The sequence below is a fragment of the Herpailurus yagouaroundi genome, unplaced genomic scaffold (genome assembly GCF_014898765.1).
Source record: "Herpailurus yagouaroundi ecotype Mexico unplaced genomic scaffold, PumYag 166, whole genome shotgun sequence".
Taxonomy (NCBI): Eukaryota; Metazoa; Chordata; class Mammalia; order Carnivora; family Felidae; genus Herpailurus; species Herpailurus yagouaroundi.
This window is the reverse complement of record NW_024412407.1, coordinates 27,828,385-27,849,188: the sequence shown is the minus strand read 5'-3', so window position 1 is coordinate 27,849,188 and position 20,804 is coordinate 27,828,385. Positions and strand designations below refer to the sequence as shown.

General features: G+C 37.4%; 1 protein-coding gene across 2 annotated transcripts in view; it reads left to right on the top strand.

The window, feature by feature from the left end:
• Positions 1-20,804, top strand: part of PDE3A (phosphodiesterase 3A) — a 323,656-nt gene that overhangs the window by 301,892 nt on the left and 960 nt on the right. Inside the window, exons 13-16 of one of the 2 annotated variants that reach the window (XM_040488738.1) lie at positions 765-968; positions 2,172-2,327; positions 4,744-5,002; positions 15,172-20,803. In XM_040488738.1, the coding sequence (XP_040344672.1) occupies positions 765-968; positions 2,172-2,327; positions 4,744-5,002; positions 15,172-15,413 (861 nt within the window). In that variant the 3' untranslated portion in view covers positions 15,414-20,803. Of the gene's footprint in view, positions 1-764; positions 969-2,171; positions 2,328-4,743; positions 5,003-15,171; position 20,804 lie in introns of those variants that run through there. The other variant, XM_040488739.1, reaches the window with a different exon arrangement.

The window sequence follows — 20,804 nt, the reverse complement described above, 5'->3', positions numbered from 1 at the left end:
CCCAAAATTATTTTCCCTAAAGATAGGCAAATCATTTTGCCAGCACCATTTGTCATGCATATTTTTCTACACATGTATGCATTTTTACTTAGTTCAATGTAAATTTTCATGTGCTCAGGCTCTCCTTTTTATCCTTATGCCTTTTAACCCTGTATTGTCATCTATCTGACACACTAACCTTCAAGCAGTTTTTAGGCAACTTCCTTCTCTTTTTCAATGTCCTTGAGCATTATTAGAGAATTCCAAGCAGATATTTATTATATACCTTCAATTACTACTTTAAGGATGATGTTTTCAATGGCTGCTTGTGAGGTGAGAATGTTTTAAATTATGAGCTTTTCAGGGATTCCATTCGTATGTATTAGTTATATATGTTTAAGAAAAGGTAATTCTTACTCTAGATACAGAAAGTAACTGAGTTACCTCCTAGGGATTTTAGTGTATTTGGATTGTTTTAAATAGTTAAATTCCTGTGCAAAGAAATCTGATAAAAGCTAACTCTAAGCCCCTCATTTGCAAGAGTTTAGAATAAAGTTCAAGGAAATGAACTTCATCTTATAGAAAAGGAAATTTAACCAAGAAAAGTAACCATCAATCAATGTAATTACAATATATAATTCTTAATAACCAACAGTCACAAGATTAAATTTCTGTGTTCTGAGAAAAAAGAGAATTCCGAAAGCTTTGCATACTCATGTATTATTATTATTATTATTATTTTAATTTAAAAGTTGAACTCTTCAGTCTCTTACTTATTTGCTTAGGCGGTGCTCTATAATGATCGTTCAGTTTTGGAGAACCATCATGCAGCTGCTGCATGGAATCTTTTCATGTCCCGGCCAGAGTACAACTTCTTAGTTAATCTTGACCATGTGGAATTTAAGCATTTTCGTTTCCTCGTCATTGAAGCAATTTTGGCCACTGACCTGAAGAAACACTTTGATTTCGTAGCCAAATTTAATGCCAAGGTAAGTAGATTTGTACCAGTCTTCATTTTATGACCATATTGAAAGATGTCATGGAATCAAAGTGTGGAACAAAATTCATTGCTTTCACCTTTTATATGTCAAATGTGAAAATAAAGTGCAATAAAATGATTAACCAGAAGCAGATATATAGACATTGGTCCCAATCTAGAAATCTGAGAAGTTGAGGTGCTGTGTGTGTGTGTGTGTGTGTGTGTGTGTGTGTACACATACATACATTTTGTGCTGCAGAGAAATAAAACTCTCAGTGTCATTGGGTGTTTGTTTGATTTAATTTACTCTCACCTCTGTAGCATATTAACATAAATTATCTGACTGTAGAAAAGGTCAAAACCTCAAAACAAAATTTCACACTTCAAACATAAACACCAAAATTTAACTTAAGAAAATTTCTTACCGTTTGTAGCTATATTTATTTACTGGTAATTGGTAATATATGCTAATTTTATTTATTTGTTTATTTAGAGAGCATGAGCAGGGTAGAGAGGCAAAGGGGGAAATAAAGACAATCTTAAGCAGCTCCACGCTCAACATGGAGCCCAACACAGGGCTCAATTCCACAACCCTGGGATCATGACTTGAGCCAAAATCAAGAGTCAGATGCTCAACCGACTGAGCCACTCAGGCATCTCTTTTTATTTATTTATTTATCCACTTTAATTTACAGCCTGTTTACATATATATGCTAATTTTTTAAATTATTTTTTTAACGTTTATTTATTTTTTTTTGAGACAGAGAGAGACAGAGCATGAATGGGGGAGGGTCAGAGAGAGAGAGAGAGAGAGAGAGAGAGAGAGAGACAGAATCTGAAACAGGCTCCAGGCTCTGAGCGGTCAGCACAGAGCCCCACGCGGGGCTTGAACTCACAGACCGCAAGATCATGACCTGAGCCGAAGTCGGACGCTTAACTGACTAAGCCACCCAGACGCCCCTATGCTAATTTTAAGTAGCATTATTTTCACTTCAATAATTAATAATTATTTTGTCCATCATTTCTTATTTTAGTCTTCCGATAAGCTATTTTACTGTTATGCAAGCCAATAATGTTATTTTAAATAACCACGAAGTTCTTCATTTCTTGGTATTCTGATCTCTACATGTTAGGAAGATAATAAATATTGTTTATCTGTTCAACTTTTGCTTTCATTGAGGCAAAACACATTTTAACTTTGCCCCTCAAACAGGTTAATGATGATGTTGGAATAGATTGGACCAATGAAAATGATCGTCTACTGGTTTGTCAAATGTGTATAAAGTTGGCTGATATCAATGGGCCAGCTAAATGTAAAGAGCTCCATCTCCAGTGGACAGAGGGTATTGTCAACGAATTTTATGAACAGGTAACTAACTTAACTGTTTATCTTAATTCCTACTTAGGCTGCTCGTAAATTCAGAAAAGCTTCCAAAAGCTGTAAAATGTGATCAGTCTCTTTCATATTCATACATCAGAAAATGCGCTGACTAAAAACTCTAAACATACACAATTTGCAAGGATTGTGGGAGTGTGGGAGGGGAAGGAGAAGATACTGAGATAATGAAATGACTTAGTGAGCCATTAGGAACACCATTGACATATTGTTTTTTTTTATAAACTGATTATAAGGTAGTTTATATGGGTGAATGTATATCAGATTAAGTTCATTTACTTTTTAATGTTTATTTTGAGAGAGAAAGAGCAGGAGTTGGGGGGCAGGGAGAGAGGGCGGGGAGAGGCAGAGAAAGAGAAGGAGAGAGAGAACCCCAAGCAGGCTCTGCGATGTCAGCACAGAGCCTGACACAGGGCTTGGTCTCATGAACCATGAGATTATGACCTGACTGGAATCAAGAGTCAGACACTTAACCAACTGAGCCACCCAGGCACTCCCAAGTTCATTTAGTTTTAGTGGTCAATAACAGCAGCATACAAAAAAACTTTTTAAAAATAGGCATTTCACTTGACATGATAATGTGAAAATAAACACACTAACAAAAAACCTACCAAACACATAAACATGAGGTGATCTTCCCCATATTATCCTATGCTGGTTTAATTATATCTGAAACTGTGTTTTGAGTACTGTGATTTACTCTCTTAAGAGGAATGTGGAGGCAGTAGATCATGGGTAAAGGACAGGGATCAGTGACATAAAAAGACATGAAAAAAGTGAAGATCATTACCACGGGAGAAAATGGAGGTGATGTAATAACTGTCTTCAGATACTTAAAAGGCTGACTTACAAATTTAGTGTTAAGTGATCATACATTGTGGAGATTAAAGAAGATAAATTATTGCTTAACACAGGACCTGATTTTTTTTTAATGTCTATTTATTTTTGAGAGAGACAGAGACAGAATGCGAGTAGGTTAGGGGCAGAGAGAGAGGGAGACACAGAATCTGAAGCAGGCTCCAGGCTCTGCGCCGTCAGCACCAGAGCCTGACGTGGGGCTCAAACTCACGAGCCGTGAGATCATGACCTGACCAAAGTTGGACACTCAACCTACTGAGCCACCCAGGTGCCCCAAGATGTGATTTTTAAGAAACATGAGATTTCTTTTTCCTTCCCTAAAAATGGTGTGGATATAACCAGTCTAAAGAAGGTATAGTGAGATTGATTTCAAGACAAAGAGAGAAAAAAATTTGTATTATGAAGAAATCCAGAAATAAGTAATAAATTGCCTGCTATCACTGGACATATTTAAAAAGGGATTAGAAAGAATTTTATAGGTTTATAAGGTTTTGTAGACAGGATTCATATATAGAATAAAAGGTTTATACTTTCTAGATACTTTTCTAGAAATGAGATTAATTCATAATCAATCCCCAAATATTGAAATAAAGAAAACTAAAAAGGATAATTTATGATCATTCTACGTAGGTATAACCATTGTTGGTATTTCAGTATATTTCATTCATTAATTTTGCTAGATGACTACTAGTTTACAATCTGTTTTTTTTTTTCCAGAAAGATTTGAAGCAGTTCAAAATAAAAACACACAATAGTACTGATAAACATATTGCCAAATAAGACTTTCAGAAACCATATAATCACAGAAGATATAATTCAACCAAAAGCTGGGATAAGATAGCACCTTTAATTGAGCAATAAACTATACTAAGATTTCTGGCAGCTAAGGCAAAAGAAAAAAAAAAAAGAAAACATGATAGATTATGTATTTGTTGGATAATTATTCCCAGCATTGCATTTAAAAAATTTTTTTTTCAACGTTTATTTATTTTTTGGGACAGAGAGAGACAGAGCATGAACGGGGGAGGGGCAGAGAGAGGGAGACACAGAATCGGAAACAGGCTCCAGGCTCTGAGCCATCAGCCCAGAGCCCGACGCGGGGCTCGAACTCACGGACCGCGAGATCGTGACCTGGCTGAAGTCGGACGCTTAACCGACTGCGCCACCCAGGCGCCCCAAGCATTGCATTTTAAAGTGCATTTATATTCTCATTTAAAGAGGAATCATGTGTAATAAGAAGTACCATCTACTGAGACATTAGACCATTTCTTCTATTTCCCCTCAATCAAAAGCCAAAATCTCAAGATCACAAAAGTGATAAATAGCAACAAAACATTTCTACAGGGATCTTAGTAATTTGAGTAGAATCTTTTAGCAGTCAAGCAAAAGAGGGAGTTCACACATGAATGTCTGGGTTCTTACATAATTGCAAATTTTAGATGCCAAGTGAATGTTGACTTTACTAGTATTTTAAATTTTCCATGTCATTTATCTTTCTGGTTGACTATTCATGCTAAATTCCTATTTCCAGGGTGATGAAGAGGCCAGTCTTGGGTTACCAATAAGCCCCTTCATGGACCGTTCTGCTCCTCAGTTGGCCAATCTTCAGGAATCCTTCATCTCTCACATTGTGGGTCCTCTGTGCAACTCCTATGATTCAGCAGGACTAATGCCAGGGAAATGGGTGGAAGACAGTGATGAGTCAGGAGATACTGATGACCCAGAAGAAGAGGAGGAGGAGGAAGAAGCACCAAATGAAGAGGAAACCTGTGAAAATAATGAAGCTCCAAGTAAGTTTTATAAAATCTATTTCTAGTGTGTTTTTCCTAGGATTGTTGTTTTTTGTTTTTTTGTTTTTACATAGGTTTGGATGAATTTAGGCTTCTCATGAACTACATAGTTTGTGTCCACATATCATCTGCATTGGATTGTGGATAACCTCCCTTCCCTAATATCATAATAATAGCAATTATAGACTGTGGAATCTATTATAATACCATGTTCATACAAGGATACATTCTCTGTTATGAAGCAAAAAGAAATCAAGCGGTTGAAGTCTGTTCTTTGTAGTATCTTAATAATTTAGAGATGAAAGGAATTTCACATACTATATAGAGCAACAATAGAGTTTTGTTGGCCTAGTTCAAGGAAAGCCATGTGAAGTGGTAAGAGGTAGTTATCACTCATTTATGTAACAAATTTTTATTAAGCATCAACGCTGTGCCAGGCATTCTTCCACGTACTAAAGATAGAGCCATGAACAAATCAGACAAAATATAAATCCTTGCCCATTTAGACTTTTCTTTCCAGTGGAGTCAGTAGACACTAAGCAGGACAAGTCAGTAAGTCTTTAATAAGTCAGGTACTGATAAATGCTCGATTTAAAAAAAAGGGGGGGATATGAAATACTGCAGAGAAAAGTTAAAATTTTAGATAAGGTACCCACAGATGGTCTAAAAAAGAAAGACATAAAAAAAAGAAAAAAAGAAAAAAAGACTGAAAGAAGTGAAGGAAGATCCATGGCAGTTCAGGTGGAAAAAGTGTTCCAAGAAGAGAAAGAAACAAACCATGTAAACGTCCTGAGGTCGACGTTGGCTGGGTATTCAAGGAGCATCAGGAGAGCTGGGGTGGCTAAGACAGGAAAGGGGCTGAGGGGGCAGTAGGAGAGAGGCAGTGGGGAGCCAAATGATGTAGGGTTTGAAGGTGGGGCGCTGTAGGTCACAGTATGGAGTTTGGCTTTTACTCTGCGTAAGTTGGGAAGCCCTGAGAGATGTGGTGCAGAAGAGTTAGCTGATTCAGCTTACGTTTTAAATGGGTTGCTTCAGCTGCTGTATTGAGAACACTCTTGAGTCTGAGGTGGGAATAAGGGTAATAAGAGGCTGTTGAAGTTATCCAAGTGAGAAATGACTGTGGCTTTGAACCAGGCAAAGTAGTGACATTAGGAACAATGAAAAGTATTCGCATCTGGTCATTGATTTGGAGCACATCATGTAGCCAACCTAATCCATTTTAACTCACCTGATGACAAAAAGGCATTAGTTTTATTCATTTCTTGAAATATTCTCCGCTACTTCTCCTGTCATAGGGAGGAGGCCCAAACATCATAATTAGGAAAACCCATAACCCTTACAGTAACATTGCACAAATAGTGTTATTATTTTCATGAAAACACAGTATGTGGTTTACCTCTGCCTTCATAAAAAAATATATAGTGGTAATATTTTTCGAAGCCCTTACCCAAAATATTACCAAAGAAAGACATTCTGATCATTTATTCCATCTTTTAGCACTGTCAGGAAAATTCATGACTCAGTTCATCTCAGCCATCTAGTAAATTCAGTCTGACATGGGTTTGACCCATTTTGCCCTCTATAAGTACTCTGTTGTAAGCTTGCAAAATAGAGATACAGAGATCTTCATGAACTATAAACTAATGAGGCAGGGTTTCACAAATTTCCTCTAGGTTAAATTTTTGCTTCAGTTCTGTCTTATATTTTAACTTTGGTACAGAATGAGGTGAAAATCAAAAGTTGTTTTACTTCAGTATTCTATTATCAAAGAAATTATATTTTATTTCTCTGGTGCTTATAAAAAGATTTCCATTAGCAATTTTGTGCTAATCTTGAGATTCAGAGGTTGGAGACAAGACTTGGGATTCATGGCTTATGTTTTCATTTGTTCATTTAATAAACATGTAGTGTTTTGTTTTGTTTTGTTTTGTTTTGTTTAACTTCAAAGAGCCAGGAGGTAGTTTGCTGTTGAAGGACAGGACAGTTTTTTGTTTGTTTTTTGTTTTTGTTTTTCTTTTCCCACTGAGTGACATTGGAAAGTGTTGTCGGCTTAGCCTCTTGGAAAAGCTTTGTTCCCATGGGCTCTTACTGATTGCTATTTGAACTCAAACACATTGAAAACACACACACATAATACCGGCATCAAGAATTGAAGAACACAGGCCAGGAGATTAAACAGGCTCAACTTGTCAGCTTTGGCTTTAGCAGCAAATGAGACAACCAGATATTCAATTACTTTTCGTTCTGTAGGGTTAAGTTGCCATACTGACTTCCAGATTCTGATGTGTTACTCTCCAAGCCCAGATTTCCTCATTTCTAACTCGACTGCTGTAGAATCCGAGTAATTTTAGTTTCATAATCAGATTGACTGAGACGGTTAACTTGATTGAGCCTGAAAGTTAGGTTTCAGAAAAAATTTAGATTAAATATGCACTGATAATTTCAGCAATTTGCAAAACTTGGAGATCTCCCAGGAAACACAGAATTAAATGTTTCAATATGGTATCCTAGGGAAAGAAGGCTTTTTCCCAACCTCATAATTAAATCTGAAAGATTCCTACAGCGAACTAAGAGGTTTCTAATGAAGTACTAAGCTGCATTTAGAATTTCAGCAATGAAAGGCTCTTTGTTCTCATTTCAAAAGGTTCCAGTGCTGAACAATTTGGCTCCCAATACAGGCATGTTTTAGACCACCTGCAGACTCTAATCTACGCAAATTTATTTGGTACAAACTTTCTTCTACGTCACCTTATTCAGTTCAAATCCAGAGAGGTTTATTGCTAACATTTAACAGCATTAATAAGAGAACAGCTGTTCTCATGGGAGCTGTCCTGAAAGGAAAAGGAGAAAAATCAAGCTTTTGTTACCTTCATCCCTTTGAATACACTGCCATGAATGTGTATAACTTTCAGATGGAATAATCACCTTGGGCAGTAGTGTTTTCCTATAACCGTGATTCAAATCTGTCCTTCGGCCAATGCTCATTGGTAACTCTCTTGATCAAAGGATTAGGTTCAAAAGTATATTGACATTGAAAAATTCCTAAACAGAAGCCGATTTGACTTAACTATAATAAAAACAAAGTAGACACAGACAAGTAGATGACTTTGGTAGAAGAATAATTTTATAAATTTGCTTTTAAAACTCTAATGTGGTAGTAATATATTTTATTGATTTTTATAGAAATAATTCAGATTTCTTTAAATTTTAGTGTATATGTATACACACACACACACACACACACACACACACATGCATACACATATACACAGAGTCTTTGTTAAGAAACGTTCAGTTGAAGAAATTGATGTCATGCTCCACAGACCCATAACCCTGCCTGTGTGCATGCCCCTCACTCTGCCTGGAATGCTGCCAACACCTTCACCTAGAGTATTTAATTCTCAAAATTTACGTCTCACCTCAGGTGTCCTGTTCTTTGAAAGAAAAAAAAATCTTACCTATCCCCTCACAGGCTGAGTCTCTTGTGTTGCCATGGTTTTAATGTACCAGAGAGAGATTGCAATATACACTTTGTTAAAAATGTCAAGGAACGCTTTATTCAACATTGTTGCGATAAGGGAGAGAAATTAAACTCAACTCCATTGAAACTAAGGCAGGAGAATTTTTAAGCAATAGCATGAGCTATGAAAAAGTACTATAAGACCTTAGAGGGAAGTTGGCCCATGTGATTGAGCCATTTGTGTTTGCTAATTGGTACGTATTGAAGTTAGGCACCTTCTCTCCCGTGAAGACTGAAAGTTAGGGCCCCTGTTTTTCTTGATTTCATTTCAAAAGAATTAATGCCCATGTACTTGAGGAAGGAGTTCCTGGGTTGTAAAACTGGCTAGAAACTGGGAGAAGTTTTATCTGTATTACAAAAGAGCAGAGAAAGTATGTGCACTTTCAAGTTTTATAAAGTAAATGCTATAATAAAAGGCAGGCCAGAGACATACAATCTGGAAGAAACTGGTCTAGAATTTAGTCCAGCTAAGGGGAGCATCAAGACCATCTTAGTCACATGCATACGTCTGTCATAAAACATAGCATGTGTATTTTATTTTCTTGTCTTCTTTGCTCTCCTATGAACAGTAAACTCCTTTAAGGCAAGCTCTTGGACTAATTGGTCTTTGTGTATGTAGCATCCAGAAATTTCTTGTCAATTATTAGGTGGTCAATATAAATTTGATTGATGGGTTCATCTCATAAATAAAATAATGAAAACAGTAAATCATTTTTTAAATTCTTGCTTATGACTCAGCCTATATCCATTCACCCTGGCATTTATTCAATTTAATAATTTTGTTATGTGTCTGTATGGTTCAAAATTAATTCAAGATAGCGTGTCCCTTTTTTTTTTTTTTTTTGGGCATCTGTTTCTTTTCTTTTTATTCCTTTTTTTAAATTTACATCCAAATTAATCAGCATATACTGCAACAATGATTTCAGGAGTAGATTCCTTAGTATCACTTACCCATTTACCCCATCCCCCCTCCCACAACCCCTCCAGCAACCCTCAGTTCTCCATATTTATGAGTCTCTTCTGTTTTGTCCCCCTCCCTGTTTTTATATTATTTTTGTTTCCCTTCCCTTATGTTCATCTGTTTTGTCTCTTAAAGTCCTCATATGAGTGAAGTCATATAATTTTTGTCTTTCTCTGACTAATTTCACTTAGCATAATACCCTCCAGTTCCATCCACATAGTTGCAAATGGTAAGATTTCATTCTTTTTGATTGCCGAGTAATACTCCATTGTGTATATGTATATATACCACCTCTTCTTTATCCATTCATCCATCGATGGACATTTGGGCTCTTTCCATACTTTGGCTGTTGTTGATAGTGCTGCTATAAACGTGGGGGTGCATGTGTCCCTTTGAAACAGCACACCTGTATCCCGTAGATAAATGCCTAGTAGTGCAATTGGTGGGTCATAGGTAAGTTCTATTTTTAGCTTTTTGAGGAACCTCCATACTGTTTTCCAGAGTGGCTGCACCAGCTTGCATTCCCACCAACAATACAAAAGAGATCCTCTTTCTCTGCATCCTCGCCAACATCTGTTGTTGACTGAGTTGTTCATGCTACCCATTCTGACAGGTGTCAGGTGGTATCTCATTGTGGTTTTGATTTGTATTTCCCTGATGATGAGTGATGTGGAGCATTTTTTCATGTGTTGATTAGCCATCTTTATATCTTCCTTGGAGAAGTGTCTATTCATGTCTTTTGCCCATTTCTTCACTGGGTTATTTGTTTTTTGGGTGTTGAGTTTGAGAAGTTCTTTATAGATTTTGGATACTAACCCTTTATCTCATGTCATTTGCAAATATCTTCTCCCTTTCTGTCAGTTGCCTTTTAGTTTTACTGATTGTTTCCTTCGCTGTGCAGAAGGTTTTTATTTTGATGAGGTCCCAGTAGTTCATTTTTGCTTTTGTTTCCCTTGCCTCTGGAGACGTGTTGAGTAAGAACTTGCTGCACGTAAGATCAAAGAGGTTTTTGCCTGCTTTCTCCTCAAGGATTTTGATGGCTTCCTGTCTTACATTGAGGTCTTTCATCCATTTTGAGTTTATTTTTGTGTATGGTGTAAGAAAGTGGTCCAGCTTCATTTTTCTGCATGTCGCTGTCCAGTTTTCCCAGCACCTCTTGCTGAAGAGACTGTCTTTATTCCATTGGATATTCTTTCCTGCTTTGTCAAAGATCAGTTGGCCATATGTTTGTGGGTCCATTTCTGGGTTCTCTATTCTGTTCCATTGATATGAGTGTTCTTGTGCCAGTACCGTACTATCCTGATGATTACAGCTTTGTAGTATAGCTTGAAGTCTAGGATTGTGATGCCTCCTGCTTTGGTTTTCTTTTTCAAGATCGCTTTGGCTATTCGGGGTCTTTTCTGGTTCCACACAAATTTTAGGATTATTTGTTCTAGCTCTGTAAAGAATGCTGGTGTAACTTTGATAGGGATTGCATTGAATATGTAGATTGCTGGGGCGCCTGGGTGGCGCAGTCGGTTGAGCGTCCGACTTCAGCCAGGTCACGATCTCGCGGTCCGTGAGTTCGAGCCCCGCGTCGGGCTCTGGGCTGATGGCTCGGAGCCTGGAGCCTGTTTCCGATTCTGTGTCTCCCTCTCTCTCTGCCCCTCCCCCGTTCATGCTCTGTCTCTGTCTGTCCCATAAATAAATAAAAACGTTGAAAAAAAAATTTAAAAAAAAAAAAAAAGAATATGTAGATTGCTTTGGGTAGTATTGACATTTTAACAATATTTGTTCTTCCTATCCAGGAGCATGGAATCTTTTTCCATTTTTGTGTGTCTTCTTCCATTTCTTTCATAAGCTTTCTATAGTTTTCAGTGCACAGATTTTTCACCTCTTTGTTTAGATTTATTCCTGGGTATTTTATGGTTTTTAGTGCAATTGTAAATGGGATCGATTCTTTGATTTCTCTTTCCGTTGCTTCATTGTTGGTGAATAGGAATGCAACCGATTTCTGTGTGTTGATTTTATATACTGAAACTTTGCTGAATTCATGAATCAGTTCTAGCAGTTTTTTGGTGGAGTCTTTTGGGTTTTCCATACAGATTATCACGTCAGCTGAGAAGAGTGAAAGTTTGACCTCCTCCTGGCCGATTTGGATGCCTTTTATTTCTTTCTGTCAGTTTTTCCCTTTTGAGAATGATATTAGCATTGGGTCGTTCATATATGGCTTTTATGATCTGGGGGTATGCTCCTTCTATCCCTACTTTCTTGAGGGTTTTTATCAAGAAAGGATGCTGTATTTTGTCAAATGCTTTCTCTGCATCTATTGAGAGGATCATATGGTTCTTGTCCTTTCTTTTATTGATGTGATGAATCATGCTAATTGTTTTGCAGATATTGAACCAACCCTGCATCCCAGGTATAAATCCCACTTGGTCGTGGTGAATAATTTTTTTAATGTATTGTTGGAGCCGGTTGGCTAATATCTTGTTGAGGATTTTTGTATCCATGTTCATCAGGGAAATTGGTCTGTAGTTCTCCTTTTTAGTGGGGTCTCTGTCTGGTTTTGGAATCAAGGTAATGCTGGCTTCATAGAAAGAGCTTGGAAGTCTTCCTTCCATTTCTATTTTTTGGAATAGTTTCAAGAGAATAGGTGTTAACTCTTCCTTAAATGTTTGGTAGAATTCCCCTGGAAAGCCATCTGGCCCTGGACTCTTGTTTTTTGGCAGATTTTTGATTACTAATTCAGTTTCCTTACTGGTTATCAGCGTCCTTTTTTTTTAACTGTATTTTGAAATTGATCTTACCCTGTAAAATAAAAGAATTTTTGTGGTATATTATAATAAAACTATTGACAGAATCACTAGTACTTCCATAAAAATTGTGGCGGATGGCCTCCAAAAGATCTACTTCCTTTGGCATATCTCATAGCTAATGTATTTTTTTCCTAGTCTTACTATTTTTTTTCTTCTTTTTTCCTCTTAGATTGTACATTGTAAATCATTACTACTTCATTAGGTAAACCCAAATATCCCTGCTGATATTCCTGGTAACTTGTACTGTTAACTCTTTAATGTAGTCCCCATTAGATCATAATTTCCTGTGGACCACTTTTTCATATCATTGTCATTTTTATCACTCATCACCACTTCATCATTTACTTGGACCTGTGGAACAGAAACTAGAAAGAACGTGATTCATCTAGTAAACTCTTACTAAAGTCTGGAGCTTTGTACACAATATACACACAAAAGGAGGGACCTGGCTTCTGTGCATTGGAAAGTTCATAGTCCAATAGGGGATCTTAGCCTAATTTCTAAATTCTTGGTCTAAGTCTAAGATGGCCACTCGGATGAAGGTACTAAAAGTTATATTCTGGCCGCAAGCAGACCCTCTTCTAAACTCAAGTCTAGCTCTTACTTTACCTCTGCACTTGAAGGTCTCCCAGACATTTCATGTTCAGCATCTCCCTCAAATCTCCTCACCTAACATTGCCTTCTCAGTACATCTTATGACCACCTACTCAATGGCTCAGGCCAGACAGCTCAGGGTTGTCTTTGATTCCTCTCTCTTCTTTTTTTCCTTACATCTAATCAGTTGCCAAAGTCCTGTTGATTAAACCTCACAAATATGTCTCACATTTATCTACTTGTCTTCATTTTCATTACTTTCTTCCTAGCCCAAGCCATGGTCATCATGCCATATTCTCTTGGCTGAGTAATTTTTGTCTCTTTCTGGCACCTTTAAAAGATTTTGTAAGACTCAGTGTGATTGTACCTACCTTTTCACTCCATGCTGGAGTAAAAGCTAGAGTAAAAGCTCCATGATGGCAGGCATTATGTCTATCAGTGAATGACCAGAACCTACCATACTTGGTACATATTAGGTTCTTAATAAGTAGATAAAGAACTGGAAGACTAAATAACGAATTATGGTATCAAATCAAAGGTCTTTAAAATGTCTTATGTTTCATCTGTCAAAGTTGATGATATTATAGTTCCTTAAGAGATACAATTCTGTGAAAATTGTCCTTACTATTTCCATGTTGAACACATGAAATGTTTTGGTCACCAAGACAATGTAATTTATTTACTAATCAAATGCATATTTGCTGAGCCTCATTCTGTAAAAGATACATACTTGTCTTTACAAGGCTCGCTAAAAGAAGCTGTAGTCTAGTAGAGGGGCTAAGGCCTGTAATATATGAGAGCAAGATAAGTGCCCTAAAGAATGCATGTTATTGGGGCACCTGGGTGGCTCAGTGGGTTAAGCGTCTGAGTTTTGGTTTTGGCTCAGGTCAGGATCTCACACTTTTGTGAGTTTGAGCCCCGTGTTGGGCTCTGTGCTGACAGTGCTGCAGACCCTGCTTGGGATTCTCTCTCTACCCTTCTCCTACTCGTGCAGTCTCTGCCTTTTCAAAATAATAAACTTTAAAAAATTAAATAAAATAAAAATAAAAGAATGCACATCATTGAGGACATTGTTTTTGTTACAAGTGACAAGACTCCAATAAAGTGAGTATATACAAAAGGGAAAATTACTGGTTCAGGTAATGGGGATGTTGTCCAGTATTCACGCTTACTTGCACCTGCTCTTGTCTCTGAGTCACCTGCTTGACAGCTTGATCTTTCAACCTTTCTTTCTATGTGAGACTGGAAATCTAGCCAGCTCTATATTCACTTCATTTCACATAAACAGGAAGAGGAGAAAAGATCCCCAGCCCCCATTCCCTGACTGATTCCATGCTGTTGGGAAAATTCCCAAGGGAAGACGCTGATTGACCTGATTTGGGTCACACCTATTGACTAGCTGCTGCAACAGGGCTATATTGTGGGAAGGTGGGTGGGGAAGTAGAGTTTGACAACCTTTTATAGAACTATATAATTGAAAGAAGGGATGAGAGTTTCTGATTTTGGATATGCAGTTATCAGAAAAAGATACCAAGATAATGAGAAGGGAAAGAAATGAAAACAGTGTGTACTCTTGGAAGCATGAATGGAGGGAAATGAGTTTAGAAAAGTGAGGGGAGACAGGGGGAGAGAATATTTCTTATAGGAGCAATTCAGTAAAATCTGAGTCTTAAAATAATAAATGGGCATGAACTTTTGAGGACTGAGAAGAGCATTTGAGAAGGAGGGCCAGTACCTGCTGGACAGTAGAAGAGTTCAGTGTATATATGGAAGTAGAGACAGAAGCCACGCTGCGGAAGATGGAAGATTGCAAAAGCATGCTTGTGCCAGCTTGTGGGAGAACTTTGACAAGACTTTGAAATTAATATTTTAGGCCGTGTGAAGCAGAACAGTAACATTCAAACCATCCTAAAAGAAATCAATCTTGTAGACTTTTGTGGGTTGAATTAGCTGACAAAGTAAAGGAAGACCTAACAAGAAGTTCTTCCAGTAGTCCAGGTGAAAAATCTGGAGGATCTGACTGTATTGAGAATAATACCAAAACTTAAGCAGAACTTTTTATTGGGCATTACTGGATATTAAATCCGGTTCACAGTATGTCTCGATGTAACCATGATACATTAATGATGGTTGCCATCCCCCTCTTATTTCCCCACTCTTGAAAGCAACATTATGATGATACACAAATCAAGTGGTATATGTATCTGTTTGGTACTTTAGCTCCTATTAATGATGTGAAAAAAAAAATAACCACCATGTACTCAGCACACAAATAAGTAATTTGGTGTTTTCTCAGGAAAGAAAACTTTCAAAAGGAGGAAAATCTACTGCCAAATAACTCAACACCTCCTGCAGAACCACAAGATGTGGAAGAAAGTCATTGAAGAGGAACAGCGGTTGGCGGGCATAGAGAGTCAATCCCTGGACCAGTCACCCCAACAGCATTCCTCAGAACAGATCCAGGCCATCAGGGAAGAAGAGGAAGAGAAAGGGAAGCCAAGAGGAGAGGAGATCCCAACCCTGAAGCAAAACCAGTGACGATGGATATAATGAGCTGTGTTTCCCAACAGAGTGACTTGTCACAGACTCTTTTCAAGCCAGCACAACACTTAGACACAACACTGTAGAAATACAAGAAGATGGGCAAACAGCTATTGCATTTGGGAATTCTTCGCATTTTATGTGTTTATTTTTACAGTGAGGTACATTGTTAAAAACTCTTGCTCGGAGAAGCTTTCACATTTGCAACACCAGCTTCCAAGGATTTTTTTTAAGGAAGAAGTATATATGTGTGTGTGTATATAAGCTCGCACGTAGATACATGTAAAACATATTCACACACATACACGCACATGCACACTGAAAGCCAGGGTTACTGGCTCCACACTTTAGTAACATTCATATTAAGATATATAGTGGTCACTGTGATATAGTAAGTTATAAAGGAAAAAAAAAGGAAAACAATTCACAGAGGAAATGGGGCGGCTTAGCAGGGAAACAGTGCAGTGAATGTAAGTTACCAACTAAGGAGCTTTTGCTCTTAGTACTGACGGATGAAAGTTCCAGAGCATTATTTGAATTCTTCTACATCCTGCCGATATCGTGTGTGTATGTGTGTGTGTGTGTGTGTGTGTGTGTGTGTGTGTGTGTGTGTGTGACAGAGAGGAGAGAGAGCATGCTTGTGTGTATGTATGTGCTTATGTCAACAGAGATTTTTATGGTTTTAGTCATTCATAGAATAGCTGCGGCAGATGACTCAGCACATCTGAACAAACGGAAGGCAGTTCACTCTGGAGTGTCTGAGAGGCAGCCATTCCAAATGCCTTCCTCCATTTAGCTTCAGTCCAGGGCCCTCTGAAGAGGGGGGGTATTCACAGGCTGGTGAGAGGGCCACGGGATTGGTACTATGCTAATGCACCACTTGGAGGCTCTCTATCGCCGGCCTTAAACCTGGAAGACTGAGGCATTTTCCAATCTGCTTGCCTAATGAATGTATAGGAGCTGTTTGTCTGTGAGTATGTCTGTCACTCATGTAAGATCAAATCAACTATTTTTAAGGGGATGGCATTCTTTATACATAAACACCTAAGAAGGGGCTGAAGTCCGATCTTTTAATTAGGTTAGAATTCTGAAAAGTTGCCAGAGGAGACTTGGGGGAATTGCTCTTCACGGTGACCTTCCATGTCTTAAATATGCTGCAAAATGTGTGGTAGAAAAGAAGAAAAAAAGGCAAACAGAAACCCACTATGGGACATATAGCGAGAGATGAAGGGGGAAAATTGCAACCTAGGGTTTGGTGTTTGTTGACGTAGTGAAAGCCTGATTCTGGGCAACTGTTGAAGATTGGCTTTGGGTGGTGAAGGTCCCACTGACAACAACCTTGTTGTGGTGTTCCACGTGCCGTGGGGTAAGGTAGCTTCTGTCTGCAATCTGGCCCATTGTCATGTTTCTTTTGGCAGGGAAAATTATAGAGGGAATTTTGGGTACTGGGCCTATTATTGAAAGTCTTTTTTTTTTTTATTTGTTCATCTACACTTGTTTATGCTGTGAGCCAAACCTTATTTAAAAAGTTGATACTCACTTTCAATATTTTATTTCATATTATTATATTTGTCATGAATAGTTATCTTGATGTAAATATAAAGATTTTTTTTGTTTCTGTAGATAGTAAACTCTTTTTTTTAAAAAAGGAAAAGGGAAACATTTTTATAAAGTTATATTTTAATCACCATTTTTATACATTGTATCTATCTCCAAGCCCAGTAAGAGAGTGATGAATCATTTGCACGGAGGTCTAAGGACAGCCACATATCTACCTATTCTAATTTAAATGATAATCAGATAGTTATTTTATGCCAATTAAAGGAAGATGCCACAAAGAATGTTTTTTCCTAGGAACTTTGAACTTTTAGGTCACTTTGGGGTTCATGTCTCCCAAAGAGAAAGACTTGCATAACCAATACTGAATTTTTATAATTGGTATCCATTTCTTGCCAATGTTTTTTGGTTATAATTCCTCCTTCAGTACTATGTACGGAAGAACGATCTTAGCTTCTAAGTTAACCTTGATGGTGATTTCTAATTTTTCTTTCCTCTGAAGTCATAGCAAAGAGTGTTTACATTAAAAATGCTTTTGTTTCTCATAAATGAATATTCTTCCTTTCCAAAGCAGTGATTTTACATTAACCTATGGCATTTTTCAAATAAGGCAAACATAATATAATCGAAAGTAAACACAATTTCAGGGCAGATTTCCCATTAAGTAGGAAAATATGAAAAAGGATCAAATAGATGCAGACTCTGCTTCAAAAATGAGAATAATTTCATATTTTTGTGTTAACACTAGGTCTTCACTATTCAGGATTTATTGAGTTGTTTTCCATTTTCTTAGTAATGCTTTTGTGTCTCATGTTTGCAAAAATTACTGTGAGTCCAATGCATTTCCCCAGTGACATTAACTGTTTTCCTTCCCTTGCAAATAAGAGAAGAGGGGGAAAAAATGTGCTCGTTTATCTCTTGTACCTAATTACTTAAGAAAACAAATCTTTCCCCATTCTCCAAATGTCGTATGACAAGTATCTAAAACACAGGTGAAAGTGAGCACAAATATAGGTTGTGGAGCAAGTAGTGTGAGCAAAACAGTCACGAGTCTATAACTGTGTATTGGCAGGTGCTGCGTCAAAGCTGGCCAGTCTGGCTGCCAGAGTAGAGGTCTTAGCAAATGACCCAGTTGTGTTTATTCTGTTTTAAAGTACCTGAAATAATGGTGGCCTAAGCACTTAGAACCTCTTCATTCCCAAATTGTGTTAATCAGTCCAGGCAGATTGATCACCTTTTTTTCTTCAAAAATCAGTTGCCAGGATATTACAGCTAAAAGTCCATTGAAATAAAAAAATAGAGATCAAGGATGACCCTTTCATACACATTCAGTACATCCCAAAGGATGACCAGGGGCATAGAAAGATCTTTTCTGCTGGCTATGTTCTCCCCCTCCTCGGTGACAGCAGTATTACTGTGTTCACTTCCAACTCCAGAGCTTATTCCCTGTGGTGCCAGTGTGTTTGTTGCAATTTGCTACATTTTTATATGAGCCTATTTATAGGTGCCATTTAGGTAAACTCAGGTCTTTCAAATGAAGGAATCTGTAGCCCATTTAGGAAAAAGGATCATTGTACAGATAGCCATAAACCCAATGGGAGGAAAACTCGGAGCTGGTGACCTTGATGCTAGGGGTTGCTCTTTGTTAAGGAAAAGACCAGGTATTACTATGAGTGTCATCACTGTCATTTCCAGCATGCTATTATAATGTCCTTTCCAGGTATCCAACTAAGCCAACCTTTAGGATATCGTTTCCTTGGTGAGAACACCACTTTAGCTTTTTTCTAAACTATAAAATTTTATTTGTCATTTCTATAAGATTTGGTTTTCTCTCAGTAGATGAAGATAGTAGCACTGTACAGGGATAGATCTATACTAGTCTTCATCTGGCAAGTGAAGGAATGTCCTCATGTTTAAGAAAATACTCATTTTCTAAAAACAGAATACCCAATTCTATATGTTCCGTTTTGATCGACTTCCAGAACAAACCCCTAATTATTGCAATCCCAGTAAAACTAAAGAAAAGGGATTGTACGATGTGCAGACTGTTCGTATTACATGTATGTATTGTGATTTCCTCATGTCCCCTGCCTCTCTTGATTTGCGATTTCCCGACGTCCCCTGTCACGTGCCCAGAGAACTTTCTTTGAAGGTAAAAGCTGTGCAAGAGGCATGAGACTCAGGCCTATTCTTTGTTTAAATGGTGGAAAAATATAAATTATTTTCTAAGTAATAAAGATATGCAAATTATCATTGTAAATAAAGTCTAAAGTTTGAAATGACTGCTTTATATAAGTGATATTTGTGTGATGAACAATTCCTGACCAATGAGAAGTGACTGATCAAAAAATCATTTCTAGCCTACTTTGGGAGGTATTTTTGGTGCTTCGCTGTCAGTATGGGGATCTCCATTGTCCTCACCTTTTGAAATATTTCTAAAATAATAATGAAAACCACAGTAAGGATCTTACTGTCCTTTCTTCCATCCTAACCCTAAGTCCCACTTAATGCCTTTCCTGGTTTATATTCCACTTTGGAAATAAACTGTCTTTTCAAACTGGCAGAAGCCTCCAGTAAAACCAACTTTTGTAAGCTTTCATAGCCTGGGGTAAATCAAGATTCTCCTTATTCTAGGGATTCTCAGCTCCTGTGTGTGGAAAGAAAAATATCAGTAAAATTTCAAATGCTCATAGGTTACCTCCAGACCATTGATATCTAAAATATCTGTATACTTCGAAACCAAACTGAGTTTCTTTCATTCACCTTCGCTTCTAACAAGCAGCAAAATACTTTATGATCGTTGTTCTAGGTCATTCATTTCTCTTGTGATTTTTCCATGAAAGGAAACTGAATTTGCTGATACTGTTCGTCTGTTTTTCTAATCTGTTCAACAAAATTCCACCATAAGATTAGGAGACCAATTAGCCGTTTTAAGCGAGGAGCATTCCAAAATTAAATTACTCTTAGAACCTCTAATCAGGGCAAAATATGCAAGTTTTAGGTCCACCTGTATTCATATCAGTTTGTTCCTCTAGTAAATACTCAAATTCTTATTGCATATTTGATTGATTGCATATTCAGTGCATATAAGCACTGAATTAATTAAACTATAAACAATGCATTCAGCAACTTAAATTGAGGTTTGCATGGTATTTATAATGTTTAGCACTAATAATCCATGATCAGAGAAGAACAGATTTTTCAGTCTATGTTACATACCATGGCAATTTGCGTATCACCTCACACATTTCATTTATTACCATGCTGCAACTTTACCTTACCTAATGGTGCTTTTACCTTACCTGAGTGATCTTTACATTCATATTATCACATCATTCAAACAGGTTAACAATGGTGACAAAAAATAATTAGGCATTGTCCTGCTAAATATGTTTAAAGACCCAAAACTAAACCTTAAAGCTTTATTATTTGGTGGAACTCCATGTTAACATCTGCAGATTCATAAATACTGATCCACCGTAAATTATTTTAGTACAGTAAGGCTGTAAATTATATGGAATTGTATAAAGATGGAAAACAAAATTAGCTTTTGCTCTGTGCTTCAGGTTGCAAAATGAGCCCAAATTTCCTAGCTAAAGGTAGCGGGTTCTTCTCCATATTCTACTCCTAAGGTTGGTTACTTGAAAGGCATTGGTATTCACGGATTTCTGCTTCCCTCAACAGAAGAGAAGTCAACCCTTCTTTTGATAGATAGTGAACATGTACCTGTTCAGAAAAGTTTCCTCATTGCTTCACATCAAGAAGAGGTTCTTTAAGCATGCAAATAATCCATTAAAAAAATGCTTCAGAGAGTAATATTGTCATCGTATG